The following is an 18,767-nucleotide window of genomic DNA, read 5'->3' as shown; positions in this document are numbered from 1 at the left end:
ATTTTGACACTTTTTCTGGTAGGGAGAATAAGAATGAAAAAAAAATGTGAGAGAAATTTCGCCCACGCACTTGGAGGGATAGTCACCTCTCGCCCAGGAGGGGGCTATAATTCTTAAGTTGCCCAAAGGTAGCCAAGAGTCTAAGTTCTTCCCCCTCTAGATAATTAATGAACAAAACATTGGTTATTACTGTATTAGTTAAGTTTTATTTGGAAGACCCGTCTGCAAAAACTATTGGCAAACAATCAGACATGAAGCATAGCTAATATTAGAAAATGACCGAAAAATGTGATATTTGGGAAACATAATAGAGAGAGAGAGAGAGAGAGAGAGAGAGAGAGAGAGAGAGAGAGAGAGAGAGAGAGAGAGGGAGAGAGAGAGAGAGAGAGAGAGAGAGAGAGAGAGAGAAGTAGATCTGTACATAACAGTGTCCCTCGGTTATAAATTTAAACAAAACAAGGCTTTCTGTTCGATTTCTTAATGAGCAGTTAGCGTACTGGCCTTCCACGCAGAGGGTCAAAGGTTCGAGTCCACGCGAAGCACATTGTATTTTTTCTTTTTTGCTTCTTACATCAAATGGAATTAATGTACTCCTGTAGTTATATCTTTTATCGGAGATTGCTTGTCCCCTACACGGTTATTCCGCACAAACTAAAAAAAATATTATTTTATTTGTTGCCTATTTTCCTTACAGTGTTTCGTTGCAGTTTTGACGTGCAGTTGATTACTATAGTCGATATTCCGTGCTCAACTGTCGGGAGGGGTCTATGCCCCACCCAACCGTTTTTCCAGAAAAACGAAACAGATATTCCTCCATTTTACGTCTACAATAGCTGTGCACAATTTTGTCCACTTCTTGCCTTGCGGACGCCAAGGTTAAGACCTTTGGGTGAGGGCTCTTGCCCCCTAAAACAGTTTCCCCCCGCAGAACGTAAAGGAACGCCTTGGTTTAGTTTTTGCGTACTGTCCGTTCACATAGTTTTGTTGTAATTCCTGTCTATGTCTTTAGAAATTACATAAATGAGAATAACTCACTTTCTTATGATCAAAATTGCCACATTTTTCTTGGAAATTTGCAAAACAAGGAAACACATATTTCCAAAAAAAAATCTCAATAAAAAATTAAGAAATAAGCAAGTTATTTTTAAAAAAGCAATCTCCGAAATTTTGATGGCCAAATTCGGAGTTCCATATTAGTAAACATGGTAAACGCGCTGCGAAATTTGCAAAGAAAGAGGAATTTTATGCTCTATTAGAAACAAAACTTAAATCTTTCATTATGTTACTTACTATCTATATAGCACAGCTCTAACAATCATAGGTATTAAAGATTTTACACATAAAGGATTAAATAGAAATAAGACACAAAATATGCGAAACGATAAAGCATTTTGTTTCAGTGGTTTCCTTTTAAGTGAGTGAGTGTTACTACTAAGTTCCGAGTGAGTGTAAAATGAAGTTGCTTACGTAGAGTAGGTGGTTAAGGCGTATACGTTGGGCGTTCAACTCTCTCCACGATCGTCAGTTCAAATCCCATACCCTACTGTAACTTTTTTCTTTACTCTTTTTCCTTCCGTTTTCTCCGTTTTTTAATTCCGTCATTATCATTAATCACATTATCGCCGTCTCCCTTAGCCTTAGAGTATAATCGTGGGACTTTTCATTCCCAACAAGCAATGGATAGTGTTCAAATTTTTCAAAGACTCATTTGGTTCAAGAGTGGCATTATGAAACAATCATGTGTGAGTTTTACCTACGAATTCTGTCACCTCCGATACTTCAGCTAGTTCTACGTTTGCCAATGAACAGTTCGTAGGGCGTAGAAAACTGCTGCATTAAATAAAGAAAACGAAAATTTTACTTTAACGGGACTCGAACTTCCATCCGTGAAACTACAAGCATTATGCTTTAAACGCCTGCGCTATTTTGCTTACCTACTAACCATTTACATAAACCGTGAAGTATATTGGACAGTTATTTTACCTTGTGGAAAATTATTGATAATACGAGTAATTTATTCTGGTTGTTGTCAATACTTTGATTGAGTGAGAAATGTATTCATACACAATGAAATTTCCTTAATAATGAAAGTAAATAATGCCTTCGTATTTTAATTGTCATTTCTTTCTTTTCTATATTTATTTCCGTTATTTTTCCGAACACATTTACTTTTGTTCTTTGAATTTTCCGTATGACTCAAGAACATCGAATGTTCATCATCACAGAAGCAGAACCTCTAGTGAAGTGTACCTAGGTATTCTGCTTAAAAGGTATTTATTTTGAAATGATCATGCATCAACCCGTCGTGATGTACATTATATTTCTGCGAATAAGAAAGCGAAAAGTCTTTTTCCCTACGAATTCCAAAGTAAAATTTCACAAGTCATGACTCGCCTCATACAGATTCACTATTGCAAGGAGATACTAATACATGAAAATAAAAAGAAGTAATTTATTCCTGGGAAACAAAATAAATATGGTGAAATTGCTCCAAGCAATACAAACACCAGTGAAACAGAATTATCACTCGATTGACCTTGAGAGTAGATGTACATCGCTCAAGGGCACATATAAACGTGAGTTCAGCAAACGTTTCTGTGGTGTTCTATTCAGTACTACTATTAGCCAGTCTATACAGGGATTGATATTTTACATGTATACATAATATTTTTGCTTTTGCTTTATTAAGTTGCGCGCGTGAGGCGTTTTGATATAGGGTTAGTAGGTGCTGTATACATTCTAGATCTGCTTCATTGCGCAATAGTATGATCGCACTACTAGACTGTTATTATACACAGAAATACCAGGGAGTAGGCAATGCGCTGCATATAAAACTGATACAAAAGATAAACTGAATAAAATAATAAACATTGTGTCCCCTTGTAGAACACCATTATAAACTGAGATGGGAGCACCTATGAAAACATTTAGTTTCAACGTTAAAATTCGTTTCGTATTTTGTTCACGATTTTGTTGACGATTTTGTTCATATTTTAGATTTAAATATCCAAAGTTCTACAATATGATATATGTTACTCCAAAGGGGTATATAAATGTTTCAGTAGTAATTGAGGCATCACTTTATTTAATAAATGAGATTGACAACATTTTCTATTGCGGTTCGCCCCCTTTTTTTCTACTTGTTTCACCAATTGTAGTGCCAGACACGATTATTCGAGAAACGTTCCTGGGACAAAAGTTTCGTTTTCTTTTTTTTCGTTTTAAAGCGGAGAATCGATATTCAATATAACATGAGCATTTAGTTCCCCTTCAAGGAAACGAAATTTGAGTTATTTCCAAAACTTACAGTACTATTTACGAAGATTTGGGGAAGAATTCTTAGACAAAAGGTATATTTTTTTCTCTAGAATCAGAACTTACAGTAAAAAAAAAAAATGAAGTTGCAAAGTTATAATCAGTGAATATTATTGTTTATCTTTGTAACATATTTTGATATCATTTTTATATGTTGAGACATTTTGATGTATCAAGTTCAGTGGATCATTCAGCATATACAGGATAGGCCATTCATCTTGTTAATCCTTATAACTTTTTTAATTGATAGACAAAATATGGTATTTCTTATCATTTTCCATTACCACTTTTTTTTAACCAATCATATTTGAATTACTTTAAAAAATCAATACTAGAATTAAAATTACAATACAATTCATTCTAAAAAAAGCATATACTATGTTATCTAAATAAGACAGTGAATAAATACACACACACTTTAAATCAATATTAGGCAAAATATTGACGAATAATTCTCTTACATATCCACATGTGGTAACTCATCTTGAGCTCTATACGAGTAGATAGGTAGGATAATTCGAAACAGAAACAGCGTTTGGCTACTAATGACATACACTGCCAGATTGCATTGCCATTGTCGAAGCGATGCGAAGAGGTAGTAGTCGGTCGGAGCCAAATCTGGGTTATAGGAAGACAATCAAAAACCACAATGGAACTGTATCAAAAAGTTTTGAGTACAGCGGTTACTTGCGAGCATGATCGTGAACCAATACCACACCGAAAGTAGCATGCCCGGACGCTTGTTCTGGGTAGCTCACCTTAGTTCTCTAAACGTTTCAGAGTAGATTTCTGAATTGATGGTCGATCCATTCTTCATGAGTTTTATTAACTGTACTCCTTTGGCAGCTCAGAAGACTGTTACCATAACCTTTCTGGCAGAGAATTTTCGCCGAGCTTTTAGAGTTTCGGTGGTGAGTGCGTTTGACCATACTAATTGATTACTGTTTTGTTTCAGAGATCACGTACGACACCCAAGTCTCATCCCTAGTCAGAAGTGTTAAGAAATTGTTCTCCTTCGTCAGCATTACGCGAGAGATAGCCCAGAGCAGAACCCATTCGGTGCTTTTTTGTGCTCCTGAGAAAGGAGTTTTGGATCCCAACGAGAACTAACTTGTGGTATACCAACTTTTCTGTCACCACCTCGTACAAAACAGCTCGAGAAATTTGGAGAAAGCGAGCAGAAGGTTTGAATACCGTGAACAGACGGACTTTACGACAGTTTTGTCACTAGTTCTTGCACGAGTTCATTGCTGATTACAGATGGGCACTCGCTTCTTTCCGCATCGTGCACATCAGTTCACTTATCTTTAAACATGCGACACCATACACACAGACACCTTTACTCATCAAGTTTCGTTCGTAAACACCAAATAGTTCGCTATGAATTGCAGCTGCCGAAAAGTTTTTTGCACTCAGAAATCATATTACCGCTTACACTTCAAATTTGGGAGGTTTTTCTATTGAACGTTGATTTTTTCAATTGTTACAGCAGACGAGTGAACTGCAACTACTACTCCCTGTCTACTGAACTGCTACACATAGTGACATGGGACTGCCGCACAGTATGTACTTTTCCGAATCTAGGTGGCCAAAAACTATATCTTGGCAACGAAGAGTCCAGTTTCCATGAAGGTGTGGGAGACCCGGGTTCGAATCCCGGTGGGAGCTCATGGGGTTCGGATTCCACGTTAATCAGTAAGTCCACGTCTCATATAGCCTCGCTGTTCAACAGGACGTTAAACTCAGAATTAACTCAACTCAACCAATTTCCATGAAAGCTCGTATTTCAGGTGACGTTTTGATTGCTACTCCATGTAATGCTTAATAATAATAATATGTATAATAATTATATTTATTAACTATATATTTTTATCAGTACAGTATAACCTCGTTAACACGAACTCGCTTAAGCCCAACACTCTGTTAGGACGAACAAAATTTCGGTCACGGCACCGCTGTACGTTATCTTATAGGAAGTTTTATTGGTTAACACGAATTTCGGTTAGCACGAATTACGAACTAATTTTTAGTTCCTTGAGTCAGTAAATGTTTGACACGAACTTTCAAACCTTTGTTTCTTTCCAGATCATTTTTTAAATTTCAGATTTCACTCCAGATCAGTTTTTGTCATACAGTATTTATACAGACGAAAATTGCCTTGTAAATGAGAGAAATACCAGAAACGGGTATCTTTTCTCTCTTATGAGGTGTTTAATCTGTCCCCCGTCAAGCGCTAAACATGCAGGTGCTTGGCAGATGAGCTGACGACAGCTCGAGTCAAAACATCTTCTATCAACTGTAACTACAAACTGGTGACAGCAATCATAAACACCTTTCCGTTACTAGCGGTATCCGCCCTGCTAGCGGAGTTGTCAATTTTATAACTTGACCTTGATTTTCTGCGTGGAAATTCCATTTGCGGAGGGCGCTTATGCTTGCTGTTTCCACCACTTGACCTTTCGGAAGTGGGCAGTATTGGCGCTTTTTTTCCCGTGGTGCGGACATTTTTCGAGCAAATACGGTAACCAGTGCAGTTATATGTTTAAATGTGCTTTTCTATTCTTCAAAGGTGCGAGAGAAGTTATGGCCAAAAGGAAGCAGACAAGTATAGATCTGCAAACAACACTAAAAATCCTAGAGGAAGTAGACCGTGATGTGTTGAAGAAAAGTGCAATTGCTGAAAAGTATGGACTTTCCAAATCTACCCTATACACAATAGTTAAGGATCGTGAGAAAATTCTTAATGCTGCTGCATTGGGTTCCGGGAACAAATCTAAGCGATTTCGCAGTGCTAAGTATGAAAATGTCGATACTTTAATTCTAGAATGGTTCGATCATATGCGCGCTTCCAATGTGCCCTTAAGTGGACCTAAAATTCAGTCAAAAGCAAACGAAATTGCAAAAAGCTTAGAAATTCTCGATTTCAGTTGTTCCGCTGGTTGGCTTTACAGGTTCCAAAAGAGAGACTCAATTTCATCATTAGGGATTTGCAGTGAAGCAAATAAAGTTGATGAAGAAGAAGCAAATAACTGGTTGCGTGAATTTGATCAAGTGACAGAAAAGTATGCCTCGTGTGATGTGTACAATATGAACGAAACCGGACTTTCCTACAATCTTTTTCCAAGTCGTACCCTTGGAATAAAAGGTGAGAAGTGCCATGGTTGAGGGCACAGTAAACAACGTTTGACTGTTGTCCTTGTATGTAATGTAGACGGCAGTGACAAACACCGTCCTTGGGTGATCGGTAAGTTCGAGAAACTACGTTGTTTTAAGAACATAAGCGTTGATTCTTTACCTTGTATCTATTCTCATCATAAGAAAGCTTGGGTTGACAGCTCATCATTTCGTAAGTGGCTTGTCCGTTTCAACAATCGAATGGTGGCTCAGAATAGACATGTTCTTCTAACATCAGATAGGTGTACAGCTCATAACATACACGATCTTAACTTAACCAATGTCAAGGTTCACTTCTTCCCAACAAATGCAACGAGTCGTCTTCAGCCTTTGGATCAGCATTCAGCCTTCATTGCCCTTATGAAGAGGTCCTATTGAAAGCGTCTTGTGAGTGCTGCAATTCGTGCTGCTGAAAAGGATATGGAAACGCCAACTTGGAGTGTGCTTGATGCAGTGAAAGCTAGCGCCGCATCTTGGGAATCCGTGTCATCGCAAAACATACTGAACTGTTTTACAAGAGCCTGGAGACATACAGACGCTAATCCCGTTGACGATTTAAAGGGTGACAAAGACAGTACTTTAAATGACGAATATAATACTCTACAAGATGTTGCGAACCCTGGAGTTAGTTTTGAAGAGTCTGTTAGTGCAGACAATGATGTTGCCGTTTGTGCTCCAGTGGAGTCTGGTGTACAAGCAGTTGTGTCGGAGGTGCAAGAAATGTCATCAGAAGAAAGTGAGGTGGACAATACCCGCCAGGATGTGTTACACGCCTTGGGAACTTTAGAACTTTTTGCTGCAACATCCGAAGTGACCGTGAATTGTACGGAAGCCATGAATTTTACGGAACTCCGCTAGCAGGGTGGGTACCGCTAGTAACGGAAAGGTGTTTATGATTGCTGTCACCAGTTTGTAGTTACAGTTGATAGAAGATGTTTTGACTCGAGCTGTCGTCAGCTCATCTGCCAAGCAGCTGCATGTTTAGCGCTTGACGGGGGACAGAATAAACACCTCATAAGAGAGAAAAGATACCCGTTTCTGGTATTTCTCTCATTTACAAGGCAATTTTCGTCTGTATAAATACTGTATGACAAAAACTGATCTGGAGTGAAATCTGAAATTTAAAAAAATGATCTGGAAAGAAACAAAGGTTTGAAAGTTCGTGTCAAACATTTATTGACTCAAGGAACTAAAAATTAGTTCGTAATTCGTGCTAAACGAAATTCGTGTTAACCAATAAAACTTCCTATAAGATAACGTACAGCGGTGCCGTGACCGAAATTTTGTTCGTCCTAACAGAGTGTTGGGCTTAAGCGAGTTCGTGTTAACGAGGTTATACTGTACTGATAAAAATATATAGTTAATAAATATAATTATTATACATATTATTATTATTAAGTGAGAGAAAAGTATGTTTTGAATAATAAATCGTTTGTTTCGAAAACAGAGATATATACAAAATTAAGTTAGTAGGGACGTGTAAAGTGACCCTCTATCAAATTTCGATTCAAAACCAAAATCAATAGCATGTTTTTTGTTGGTTATCGATTCTTTTGAAGAAAGAAATCTTTTGTTTCAGAAACCTTCAAGAGATATTTATAAAACAAAGTTGGGGGCAACTTCACTCTGTCCCCCACTTTCAAATTTTGTTTTAAAACCTATCTTAATCATTTGTTATTGATTGTTTTGAAGAAAAAATCGTTTGTTTAGATAAAAGTACTGAGATATTTACAAACTGAACTGTAGTTAACTTTTGGATTGGGGTGTAGCTAACTTTACTCTCGATTCTCACATTTCAATTTTGATTCAAAATCCAAGCCAATCGTTTGTTTTTCTTTTGTTATTTAATTTTTTGAAAAAAAAAATAGTTATCTTCAAAAATTATGAAGAGATATTTACTCTTTTACTGTAATTCCCCTATATTTAAATTTTGAAGATAAAGCTGCTATAGCTGCTTGAAAGTAGCTTATTTGCGGATTCGTAATTTATAGGTCTAAAAATAGTACTGCGGCATAATAAATTACAGTAGGTACAGTGAATTACGTAGAATTAACCAAAAAAGTAAAAGCCGACTAGTGTTTCATTGCAAAAATGTGCTATCAACTGAGAAAAACATGTCCCGAAGTGGTCTATTTGCCGACTATGAAAATCACAAAGAAAAGTGTTTTGGTTTTAGAATATTGATGTTTGATAGGCATTAAAGAGCTGAAAGGAACAATTTAGTCTTTATCAACTATATTACCAATCTTCAAATAAAAAAGTTTGCATTTTTGGGACAAAAAAGTCAGTATGTTATTCAAGAATGATGTTCGGTCATCAGAGGGGAAAAGTGAAAAAATTGAATTTTTAAAATTTATGATATTAACTGTTGTGAATATCTGTAATTGTTTAATGTGGTATTATTAGCCATTAAAATAGGTTTTCCATCTTGATTGAGCGTTTAATATGCAAATATTTATTATAAACTGAAAAAAGTGGTCTATTTGCGGAAAAAAGAACCAGATTTCGCCAAAATCCGGAATAATCTAATTTTCTGTATACGTTTAAGGAAAATAAGGTTTGAAACATATTTCCCTTTAGGGTGAGATTGTACATGACAATTTTTACTTCAATATTTTCATTAAAATGCTTAATAATGCACCTACAATAATTAAAGCTGCTTGTGGTCTATTTGCAGAATTCAGTGTCACCATCTCCTACTTGAAACCTTCATTGTCATTTCTTGATGAATTTCTGCGTACGTTACCAATTGTGTTTCTCTTCATATTTTTTACTACTTTCTGCTTTGAATGCAATTTGGAAGTGCAAGGCAAACGTAAAGATGACCACAACTTTATTATCAAAATAATTTAATGCTTTTCGATTTTTCTTCAAAACAATCATTAACACGCAAAAAACAAATGATTGAGTTTTTTTAACTGAAATTTGAAATTTAAAAGACTAGTATGAAGTTGGCCCACCCAACTTTATTTTGTAAATGGCACTTAATATTTTTCGATACAAGCTATTTCCTCTTAAACGAATCAATAAGAAACGAAAAACAAACTTGACTTCAGCTTTGAATCGAAATTTAAAAGTAGAAGAAGCAGTGTGAAGTGGCCCATCAAATGTATTCTGTAAATATCTCTTGTCGTTTTTCGATTTTTTCTTCAAAACAACAACGATCGAGAAACAAACCATTTTCATCCAAACCATATCGTAACTATATTCTTATGTTTATCGAAAGAAACTACCTTTCTTCAAAATAACCAACAACAAACCCATATCAAAAGACTTATTTTAGTTTTCAATCGAAATCTGTAAGTAGAGGGCCCAGGGCAAATCTGGCCATATTCAAAATTTGTTTTGTAAATACATCTTTATGATATTCGAAATAAATATTTTTTTCTTCAAAACAATCAATAACAAAGGATTGGCTCTGGGTTTGGATCAAAATTTAAAAGTAGGGGAATTACAGTAAAAGAGTAAATATCTCTTCATAATTTTTGAAGATAACTATTTTTTTTTTCAAAAAAATCAATAACAAAAGAAAAACAAACGATTGGCTTGGATTTTGAATCAAAATTGAAATGTGAGAATCGAGAGTAAAGTTAGCTACACCCCAATCCAAAAGTTAACTACAGTTCAGTTTGTAAATATCTCAGTACTTTTATCTAAACAAACGATTTTTTCTTCAAAACAATCAATAACAAATGATTAAGATAGGTTTTAAAACAAAATTTGAAAGTGGGGGACAGTGTGAAGTTGCCCCCAACTTTGTTTTATAAATATCTCTTGAAGGTTTCTGAAACAAAAGATTTCTTTCTTCAAAAGCATCGATAACTAACAAAAAACATGCTATTGATTTTGGTTTTGAATCGAAATTTGATAGAGGGTCACTTTACACGTCCCTACTAACTTAATTTTGTATATATCTCTATGTTTTCGAAACAAACGATTTATTATTCAAAACAATCAATTACAAACGAAAAGCAAATGTTTGCAGGCCCGTATTTATAAATTTTGCGTCCCTGTGCTCTACACAATTTGCCGCCCCCTTCCACACAACCTTATGATTGATGATTATGATATTGAGTTTAACGTCCCTTTCAGCAGCGATGTTATATGAGACGTGGACCTACTGAGTAAAGTGAAATCCGAACCACACGAGCTCCCACCGGGAATCAAACCCGGGTGTCCCACGCCATAGGCGCGTACGCTAACCGCTTAGCCACGATGGAGCTCCAAACTAACTTATGTCTCAAACAAGGAAACAAGCTTTGATTTTGCAAACATACCAGCTCTTGTTAAGTAGCAGTTTAGGTATTACAAGTTACAAACGTTACAACGTAATTTTAAATAGCCTAATTCTCTCAGTGATGACCACGATGTGGTATTCTGTCCAAAGGTAGGTTTTTGACCCGAAGGTTCTTGGGCAAGCTGAACCTATGGATAGTGCCATTGCCTTCCATGGGATAATGATGACGTACCAAGGACCGACCTACAGCTTAACTTGGGATCCGAATCAAAAGTGTCCCCACCGGGAATCAAACCCAGGACCCTTTGATTACAAGGCAATGAGCTTAACCGTTCATTCATTGGGGACACATTCTCTCAATACTGGCATGTAATTTATTCATTTATGTTTTATTTTACTGTCCGGAGAAAATATATTCTATTAATTTCTAGAGAGAGAGAGAGTAGCCTACTAGAGATCTAATGGGGGCGTGATTTTGAAGCTGGGATTGGCTGACATCCATCACTGAGACACCAATAATTATTGATGATAACTGATAAGAAAAATAACTGTTTGCATTATTCACCATCAGCAATGGTTTAATACCATCCATATTAATGATACAATAAGCTGTTTTTTCTGCCTGTCTGTCTGTAGCGCTTTTCAACTAGAGAACCATAATAGATAGAAAAATGAAATTTTAATATGTTTTAAAGCTCTAAGGGAAATGATCCAAATGACTGTTTCAGGATCTCAGGTCACACTTGAGCTGAGATATGGGGGTGCAAAGTACCCATAAGAATAAAATGGAGCATTTTTAAAAATAATCGAAAACGACCAATGTTAGAGTTGAATTAATAATTTTTGAGGTCGATGAGATGAATAGTGACAGTTTTTGTTCTATTCAACTTTAAGGTCTTACATCACTCTCCAGTGCGGGAGCGAGATTTTAAAGGTAATAAAAAGCAACAAATATTAGTGTTGAATTCATAGTTTTCGATGTCACTGAGTTTAATGGTATCAGTATTATTATGTTCAAGTTCATCCTCACCCCCTTGGAGTGAGGGAGGAGAGAATGACTTCTTTAAAACAATCAAATAGACTAGCTTATTAGTAACTATTGTAATTAGAGCGAATTAAACACATTAAGATATTTTCTCGCGCTTGTGCGGGACTCTGCGAGTTGCTAGTTTTAAATGTTACTTTATTGTAAATCGTAAAAAATCCAAAATTTTGCAGTTCGCTAAATTCCACCGCCCTGTGCTCGAGCAGAAAATAGCACTTACGTAAATACGGGCCTGAATGTATGGCTTCGGTTCCGAATCAAAATTAGAAAGTTGCGGGTAAGCAATTCACAAACGTCTTTCACATATTTGTTTTAGTTGTTATCAGGGCCTTGCCCGAGGCGGAAAGACTCATATGGTCCTAGTTAAAGGGGATACATTATTACATTTACAAACCTGGATTTTTGATATATTCTATTAAAATTAAAGTTAATGATAATTTTAAGTTATTGTATTTTTAACCAAAGAGTGTACTGCCTTCTTGCTGGTGTCATAATAAAGTGCTTTATATAAAATTACGGTAAAATGTCCTGTAGTTATATCCTTCCATCAGTTTCAGTGTATACAGGAACGAAAGCTAGTTAACAGAACAAAATATTCCTGTTAGGAATAATATTAATGTCAAATTCTTCCCTGCAAAAACGCATTGTAACGTACTTCATTTTATGAAACATTTAGTAGCTTGTTTACGACATTCTCCTTTTTGTTCAGTACCTTACATTAGTTATAAATGTATGTATATTAATAACTGCATATATATTATATTAATATTATTAATAATTATTCGATTTTGAGAAAATGCAATGTAAAATTTTCTTAAGGGATTCCAATGATAGGGGTTCGCCACTAAAATTTGCCAAGAATGAAAGGATGAATTTATACCTCATTTAAATAACGTTTAATAAATGTTCCAGGATAACTTTCGTTTAAAAAATGTTGAAGCAATATGGCGTATATTTTCTTTGAACCCCTCTGGAAGGAACTGAAATCATTGAAGTATAAAGAGATTGATTACACAGCGTCCGACGATTTTTTAAAAAAATCCAAGATATCAGATAATGTTAATCGATTTTGATAAAAGTTCTTTAGTTACTATTTTTTTAAAGGATTCTTCACAGTATTTAGTGCTCGGGATCAGTTAGGAATAAATCGATGGCTTTACCCCTAGTATAGGTAAATTCCCCCTAAAGAGGTGAAAAATGGGCCAAAGCAACCCCATGTTGTAAACATTCAAAACAATTTTGCAGGATAAGCTACACTATAACTTTTGTAATAATAATAAAATTGACTCAATATGGTGCATACTTACAATCATCCCTACTACCTGAATTTAAAGTCAACCGAGAAATAGACACTGGAATTATCTCATTTCCCCGGTGTTCAAATAAATAAGTGTTCTACAATTACATACGTAACATTGTTCTATTTTGACATGTCAATAATGAGGGAGTGAATCCCTCCTGATTGTAAATAAAATATTTCCATGGCAATTTCATAGGTCTCCTATTTTTATAAAACATATTGTGCATTTTGTTCGAGATTATAGACTTTCTCGTAGGGGTGTAGAGGAATATGGGAGGAAAGAGAGAACCAAAAAAAACCCTCGAATACAATGTTTTCTTTAGTTAACGTCTCACGTTATGCATCTAGATTAAGGGAGACGGTGATGATGATAATGAACGAAATTGTGGAATGAAGATGAGCGAGAACAGGAGAACCTCTTGAAATTTCGAAGCACACTCTTTTTGCCACCACAAAAACAACTTAATGAAAACCGGGATCGAACCGGGGACCCTATGCACCATAGATAAGCGCTTTACCATTGAGCATTTATAGTTGAGTTCTTTACCTATTTAACGAAAAATGAATTAAAGTACTGTATTAGAAAACTATGTTGTCTATAAAAGTTATGAATTCTACATAACTTAAATATGTATATTGATAAATATGTTACTTTAAAAAATACAGCAAAATTTCTGAATACAGTATTTTTTATAGTCACACGTTTAACATGAACATCATGGTGTGAAATGCACTTGAATTATGTATATTTTTGAGAGTGCTTGTAGCACGTTGCAGTGCACTTGAATTTTCTAATTATCTAAGCATCACTGTTAATTTTTTATCTCAATTTTTAAAAAAAATCAGTTCATCTTTAATTCATATTATTAATAAGCAAACAAGTTTCACTAACATAAACTATTGTCATTTAGAAACCCTAATCCACGAATATCAGTGTCTTATAACTTTGAGAGTATTAAAAGATGACTAGATTAACAAAACTGTATTGACGGGCTTCCGTGATAACTTATTATAAAGGTAACCAAGAAAATTCTTTTGCTTTTTGTGGAGATCTGTGTTCAATTGGCTCTCACAACGTGAGTTGAACGCGGATGGAGATAATGCCAAGGTCAGTTGTTGTTGTGGGTATATCCAACATACTACTTGGCTGTGGCAGTTCACTTACACCGTGAACTTGCTTAAGGACAGAGTGAGCATGGGACCTCCACAGAGCGTCAAACGCCGCTGCAGCGGGGCGGAAGATATACCAGGCCTTTGGTGAGAGTGTCGTGACTAAGCGGACAGTACAACGATGGTTTAACAAGTTTAAAGACGGTGACGAAACACTCGAAAACGCACCACGTGCCAGAAGACATGTACAAAATGAAGATCATCAGCCAGAAATTCAGGCGAACGGTTTCCAGACATACAAGGAACTGAAACTACAATTCAGTGTAAGTGGATAAACCATTCGGCAGCACCTCCATCAACTTGGGAAGCACTACAAGTTGGAGAGATGGGTCCCACATGAATTGACTCCGGGCCAGAAGGCAACATGAGCAGTCACATGTGTTTGTTTATTTTCTCGTCTGAGGAAGGAGCCATTTCTGGACAGGGTGTTGACATGTGATGAGAAGTGGGTCCTATATGAAGCTCCACGGCACCATCATCAGTGGTTAGCATCTCACGAACCGGTTTCAAAACAACCGAAACCAGCACTGCACCGAAGAACGTCCTCCTGTGTGTTTGGTGGACTGCTCGCGGCATCCTGCATCGGGATCTGTTACAAGCAGGTCAGAGCATCAATGTAACTGTGTACTGTCAGCAGTTGAACCGTGTTCCAAAAAAAAAAAAAAACAAAAAAAACCCTCAAAACTCTGGAGCCAGAACTTCTGAATCACAAAGGGGTCCGCCTGTTACAGGACAACGCTCAGCCTCACGTGGCTAGGATGATCCGGGACACTATTCTACGCCTTGGATTGGAAACACTATTGCATCCGCCACACTCCTCGGACATTGTACCTCAGATTATTACCTGTTACATTCCTTGGATAATCACCTTAGAGGGCGCCAGTTCAAATTCCTAGTAGAGTTGCAATATGCACTTGATACCTTCTTTGCTTCACGGCCCACCGCGATAGAATCCATGGTCTTCCGAAACGTTGGCAAGCCCGTCGATGTTTTTGGGGATCATTATTGATCTTCCAGGTACGTCTTAGGTGACATATTGATGTTAGAAGGTGGTGGGTGAAAAGCGATACAACTTTCTTGGTTTCATTTATAAAATGTGTACTCCTGAAATGAATTTAAGTCTTACCGCTTAGCGGCTTAAGCTGATAAGAATTATGTCAAATGAGTAGAAGGCGTAGTCACTAGCGTGAGAAAAATAAAATGTCATAAACTACTAAGTTAAAAATTTTTAGGGAATAAGTATATATTCTGATGGAAATGATATGTTATGTCTACCCCTGAAATGGGATTTACCCAGATAAACCTAAGCAAGTATAGCCGACTAGCTGTAAACATTAAATTGCATGTTTGTCAAGCAATGAGTCTATCTAACGAGTATAGTTATATTGTAGAGAATGCAGAGGTTGGCAAGCCTTATTACGCATTTAGACCACAAATTTGTCAAGTCAGCAAATAGACCACCAAATAGACCACCAATAGACCACCTCAATCAGCAAATAGGCCACTTTCATAAAAGTAGATAATGGAAAGTGGTCTTTTTGCTGACAAATTTCCGCAACTAGACCACTTGCAGATTACTATCTATCTATCTATCTATCTATCTATCTATCTATCTATCTATCTATCTATCTATCTATCTATCTATCTATCTATCTATCTATCTATCTATCTATCTATCTATCTATTTATCTATCTATCTATCTATCTATCTATCTAACTATCTATTTATCTAACTATCTATCTATCTATCTATCTATCTAACTAACTAACTAACTAACTAACTAACTAACTAACTACCTAACTAAACTTTGTCTCTGACAAGGGACAGCAAACTGTCATGTGTTGCACCCTTTGTATTCAGTGTAATTATAGAGTTCAAGCCAGGGTAAAGCTTTATACATAGTTTGCCTGCATTTTCATATATATATATATATATATATATATATATATATATATATATATATATATATATATATACCTATGCGTGTGTGTATGATGTTTCCAATAACTTTCAGTTTTATGAAATGCTTCTATGAAATATATTAAGTTTGTATAAAGTTTTATATTATGGATAATTTTTGAAAAATATAAGATACAGAATTTTATATACAACGTTGTTTGTTCTTCCAGTGTATGCGAGTGAACAGGATGAGGGGATTTGACACAATTGAAGACGCTTTGGACAAAGCACAATACATGTGGTTTGATAGGAGCCCATGTTGGGCAATCGTAGTTTTCGATAACATGACTGGAAAAACTGTGCCACCTTACGTAAAATATTCTATAAGGTTAGTGATACCAAGTATAAATATGTTGAATAATCAATAGCCACATGTTTATTACAATTTATACTTTTAAAATAACTAAAATATTAGATATCACTGTCTGGAGCATTATCTAGATCAGTGATTCCTAACCTTGTTTACCTGACATCTCCCTTCGTAAGCTCTGCGATCATCGCGCCCCTCTTGTAAACCTTGTATACCTCACGTCCACATCCTTACTGCTCATTGATCATAGTGCTTTTCTTGGGTCTTCTGCGATTTCATATGCAGCATGAAAGTTTCAAATTTCAGTATTATTATTATTATTATTATTATTATTATTAATAATAATAATAATAATAATAATAATAATAATAATAATAAATACGTTTCGCTTCACAGTGTAAGGCTACGGTAGACTTTCAAATTATGCGGATATAGTACTCAAACTTGAAGTAGTACGTCTATAACTTCTGGTTTCTTATGAATTGGAGTTTAGCGTCCTGTTTAGCAGCGTGGCTATATGATACATAAACTTACAGCTTAATGGTGATCCGAACCATCAGCTTCTCCGGGAGAACTTCCGGTTACAGTAGAGAAAGCAGATCAGAGGTAAAACTAATTTCTAAACCTTCATCAAAAATTTGGTTATCGAAATCTGTCATTTTTTATCAATTATGTGATCATAGATTTTCACCACCTTCTATCTTAACAGATAAAAAATCTTGACAAAATTAATTTTCAGGACAGGAAAAATGTGTACAAAAATGGCTTTTCCATATATATATATATATAAACTTTTTCGCTCTATGAAATATATATATTGAAACCTGAAGTACTAGTAAATTCATGCTTTCGTTAGAGTATTGTGGGTGGTGATAGTATTTTTTTTGAGGGGCTAAGTTGATTGAAAAAAAGTTATATCTATTAACGTTTTTGTTCAATGATGATCAGCGTTGAAACTGAAAATGATTATATGCTACTATTTCAAATATGATCAGACTTTCAGCGAAAGAGATGAAATCTATTCTCAGGACTGTGAGTCAATTGCAAGAAACAGCTTCTCGATATATTTTTAAACAATTTTTGCTCTATGGAAATCAGAATTGAAACCCAAAACGCTAGTACATGTAAACTGTTTTCGTAGAGTGCTGGTGCTGGTGATGATACGTTCTCTCGATTGCAGAATATTACTATCTATAAGGGTAACCAAGGAAGTTCTGTCGCTTCTTGTGGAGGTCTCTGTTCAATTGGCCCTCACACCGTAAGTTGATTGAGAATGCAGATAAGGTGAATGTCAGTTGTTGGTGTGGGTATATCCAACATACCAATTGGTTGTGGCAGTTCAGTTACAACGTGAACTTGCGTAAGGACAGAGTGAACATGGGAGCTCCACAGAGCATCATAAGCGCGTGTATGCTGTACGGGTTCAAACTGGGATCAAACGCCGTTGCAAATATGTCAGCCCCTTAGTGAGTGTGTCGTGACAGTGCAGCGGTGGTTTAACAAGTTTAAGGACGGAGACGGAACACTCGAAGATTCACTACGTGCCGGAAGACCAACACATGTACAAAATGAAGATTTTAAGGCAGCAATTGACGCGAACAATGGCCATACATGTGAGGAACTGGGACTACAATTGAGGTGAGTGGAGAAACCATTCGGCATCACCTCCATCAACTTGGGAAGCACAACAAGTTGAGTCGATGCACCCCATATGATTTGGCTCCGGGCCAGAAGGCAACGCGAGGAAACACCTGTGTTTCTTTGCTGTCTCGTCTGAGGAAGGAGAGATTTGTGGACAGGGTGTTTACATGTGATGAGAAGTGGATCCTGTGCGAAGCTCCACCACGCCGTTAACATTGCTTAGCTCCACAGCGCCGTCATCAAATTCTAGAGCCAGCACTTCTGAATCGCAACGGGGTCCTCCTGTTAGAGGAGAACACTAAGACCCACGTGGCTAGTATGACCCGGAGCACGATTCTACGCTCTGGTTAGGAGACATTATTGCATCCGCCATACTCCCCGGACATTTCACCGTCCGATTATCACCTGTTCCATTCCTTGGACAATCATCTTCGAGGACACCAGTTCGAATCTCTAGTAGAGGCGCAAAATGCACTTGATATCTTCTTCGATTCGCGGCCTACCAAGTTCTACAGCGATGGAATCCATGGCCTTCCAGAACGTTGGCAGAAGGTCGTCGGTGTTGATGGGAGTATTTTTGACCTTTCAGGTACGTCTTAGGTGACATATCGATAT

The 18,767-nt window shown here is 36.4% G+C and overlaps 1 protein-coding gene across 2 annotated transcripts in view; it reads left to right on the top strand.

The window, feature by feature from the left end:
• The window catches only part of LOC145662607 (phospholipid-transporting ATPase ABCA1-like), a 1,231,974-nt gene that overhangs the window by 495,747 nt on the left and 717,460 nt on the right, over positions 1-18,767 (top strand). For both annotated transcript variants that reach the window (XM_081728328.1, XM_081728326.1), the window contains one exon: positions 16,372-16,529. In XM_081728328.1, coding sequence (XP_081584454.1) covers positions 16,372-16,529 — 158 coding nt within the window. The remainder of the gene's footprint in view (positions 1-16,371; positions 16,530-18,767) is intronic.

Source organism: Thermobia domestica, chromosome 10 (genome assembly GCF_964235325.1).
Source record: "Thermobia domestica chromosome 10, izTheDome1.hap1.1, whole genome shotgun sequence".
NCBI lineage: Eukaryota > Metazoa > Arthropoda > Insecta > Zygentoma > Lepismatidae > Thermobia > Thermobia domestica.
This window is presented reverse-complemented; position numbering and strand designations above follow the sequence as displayed.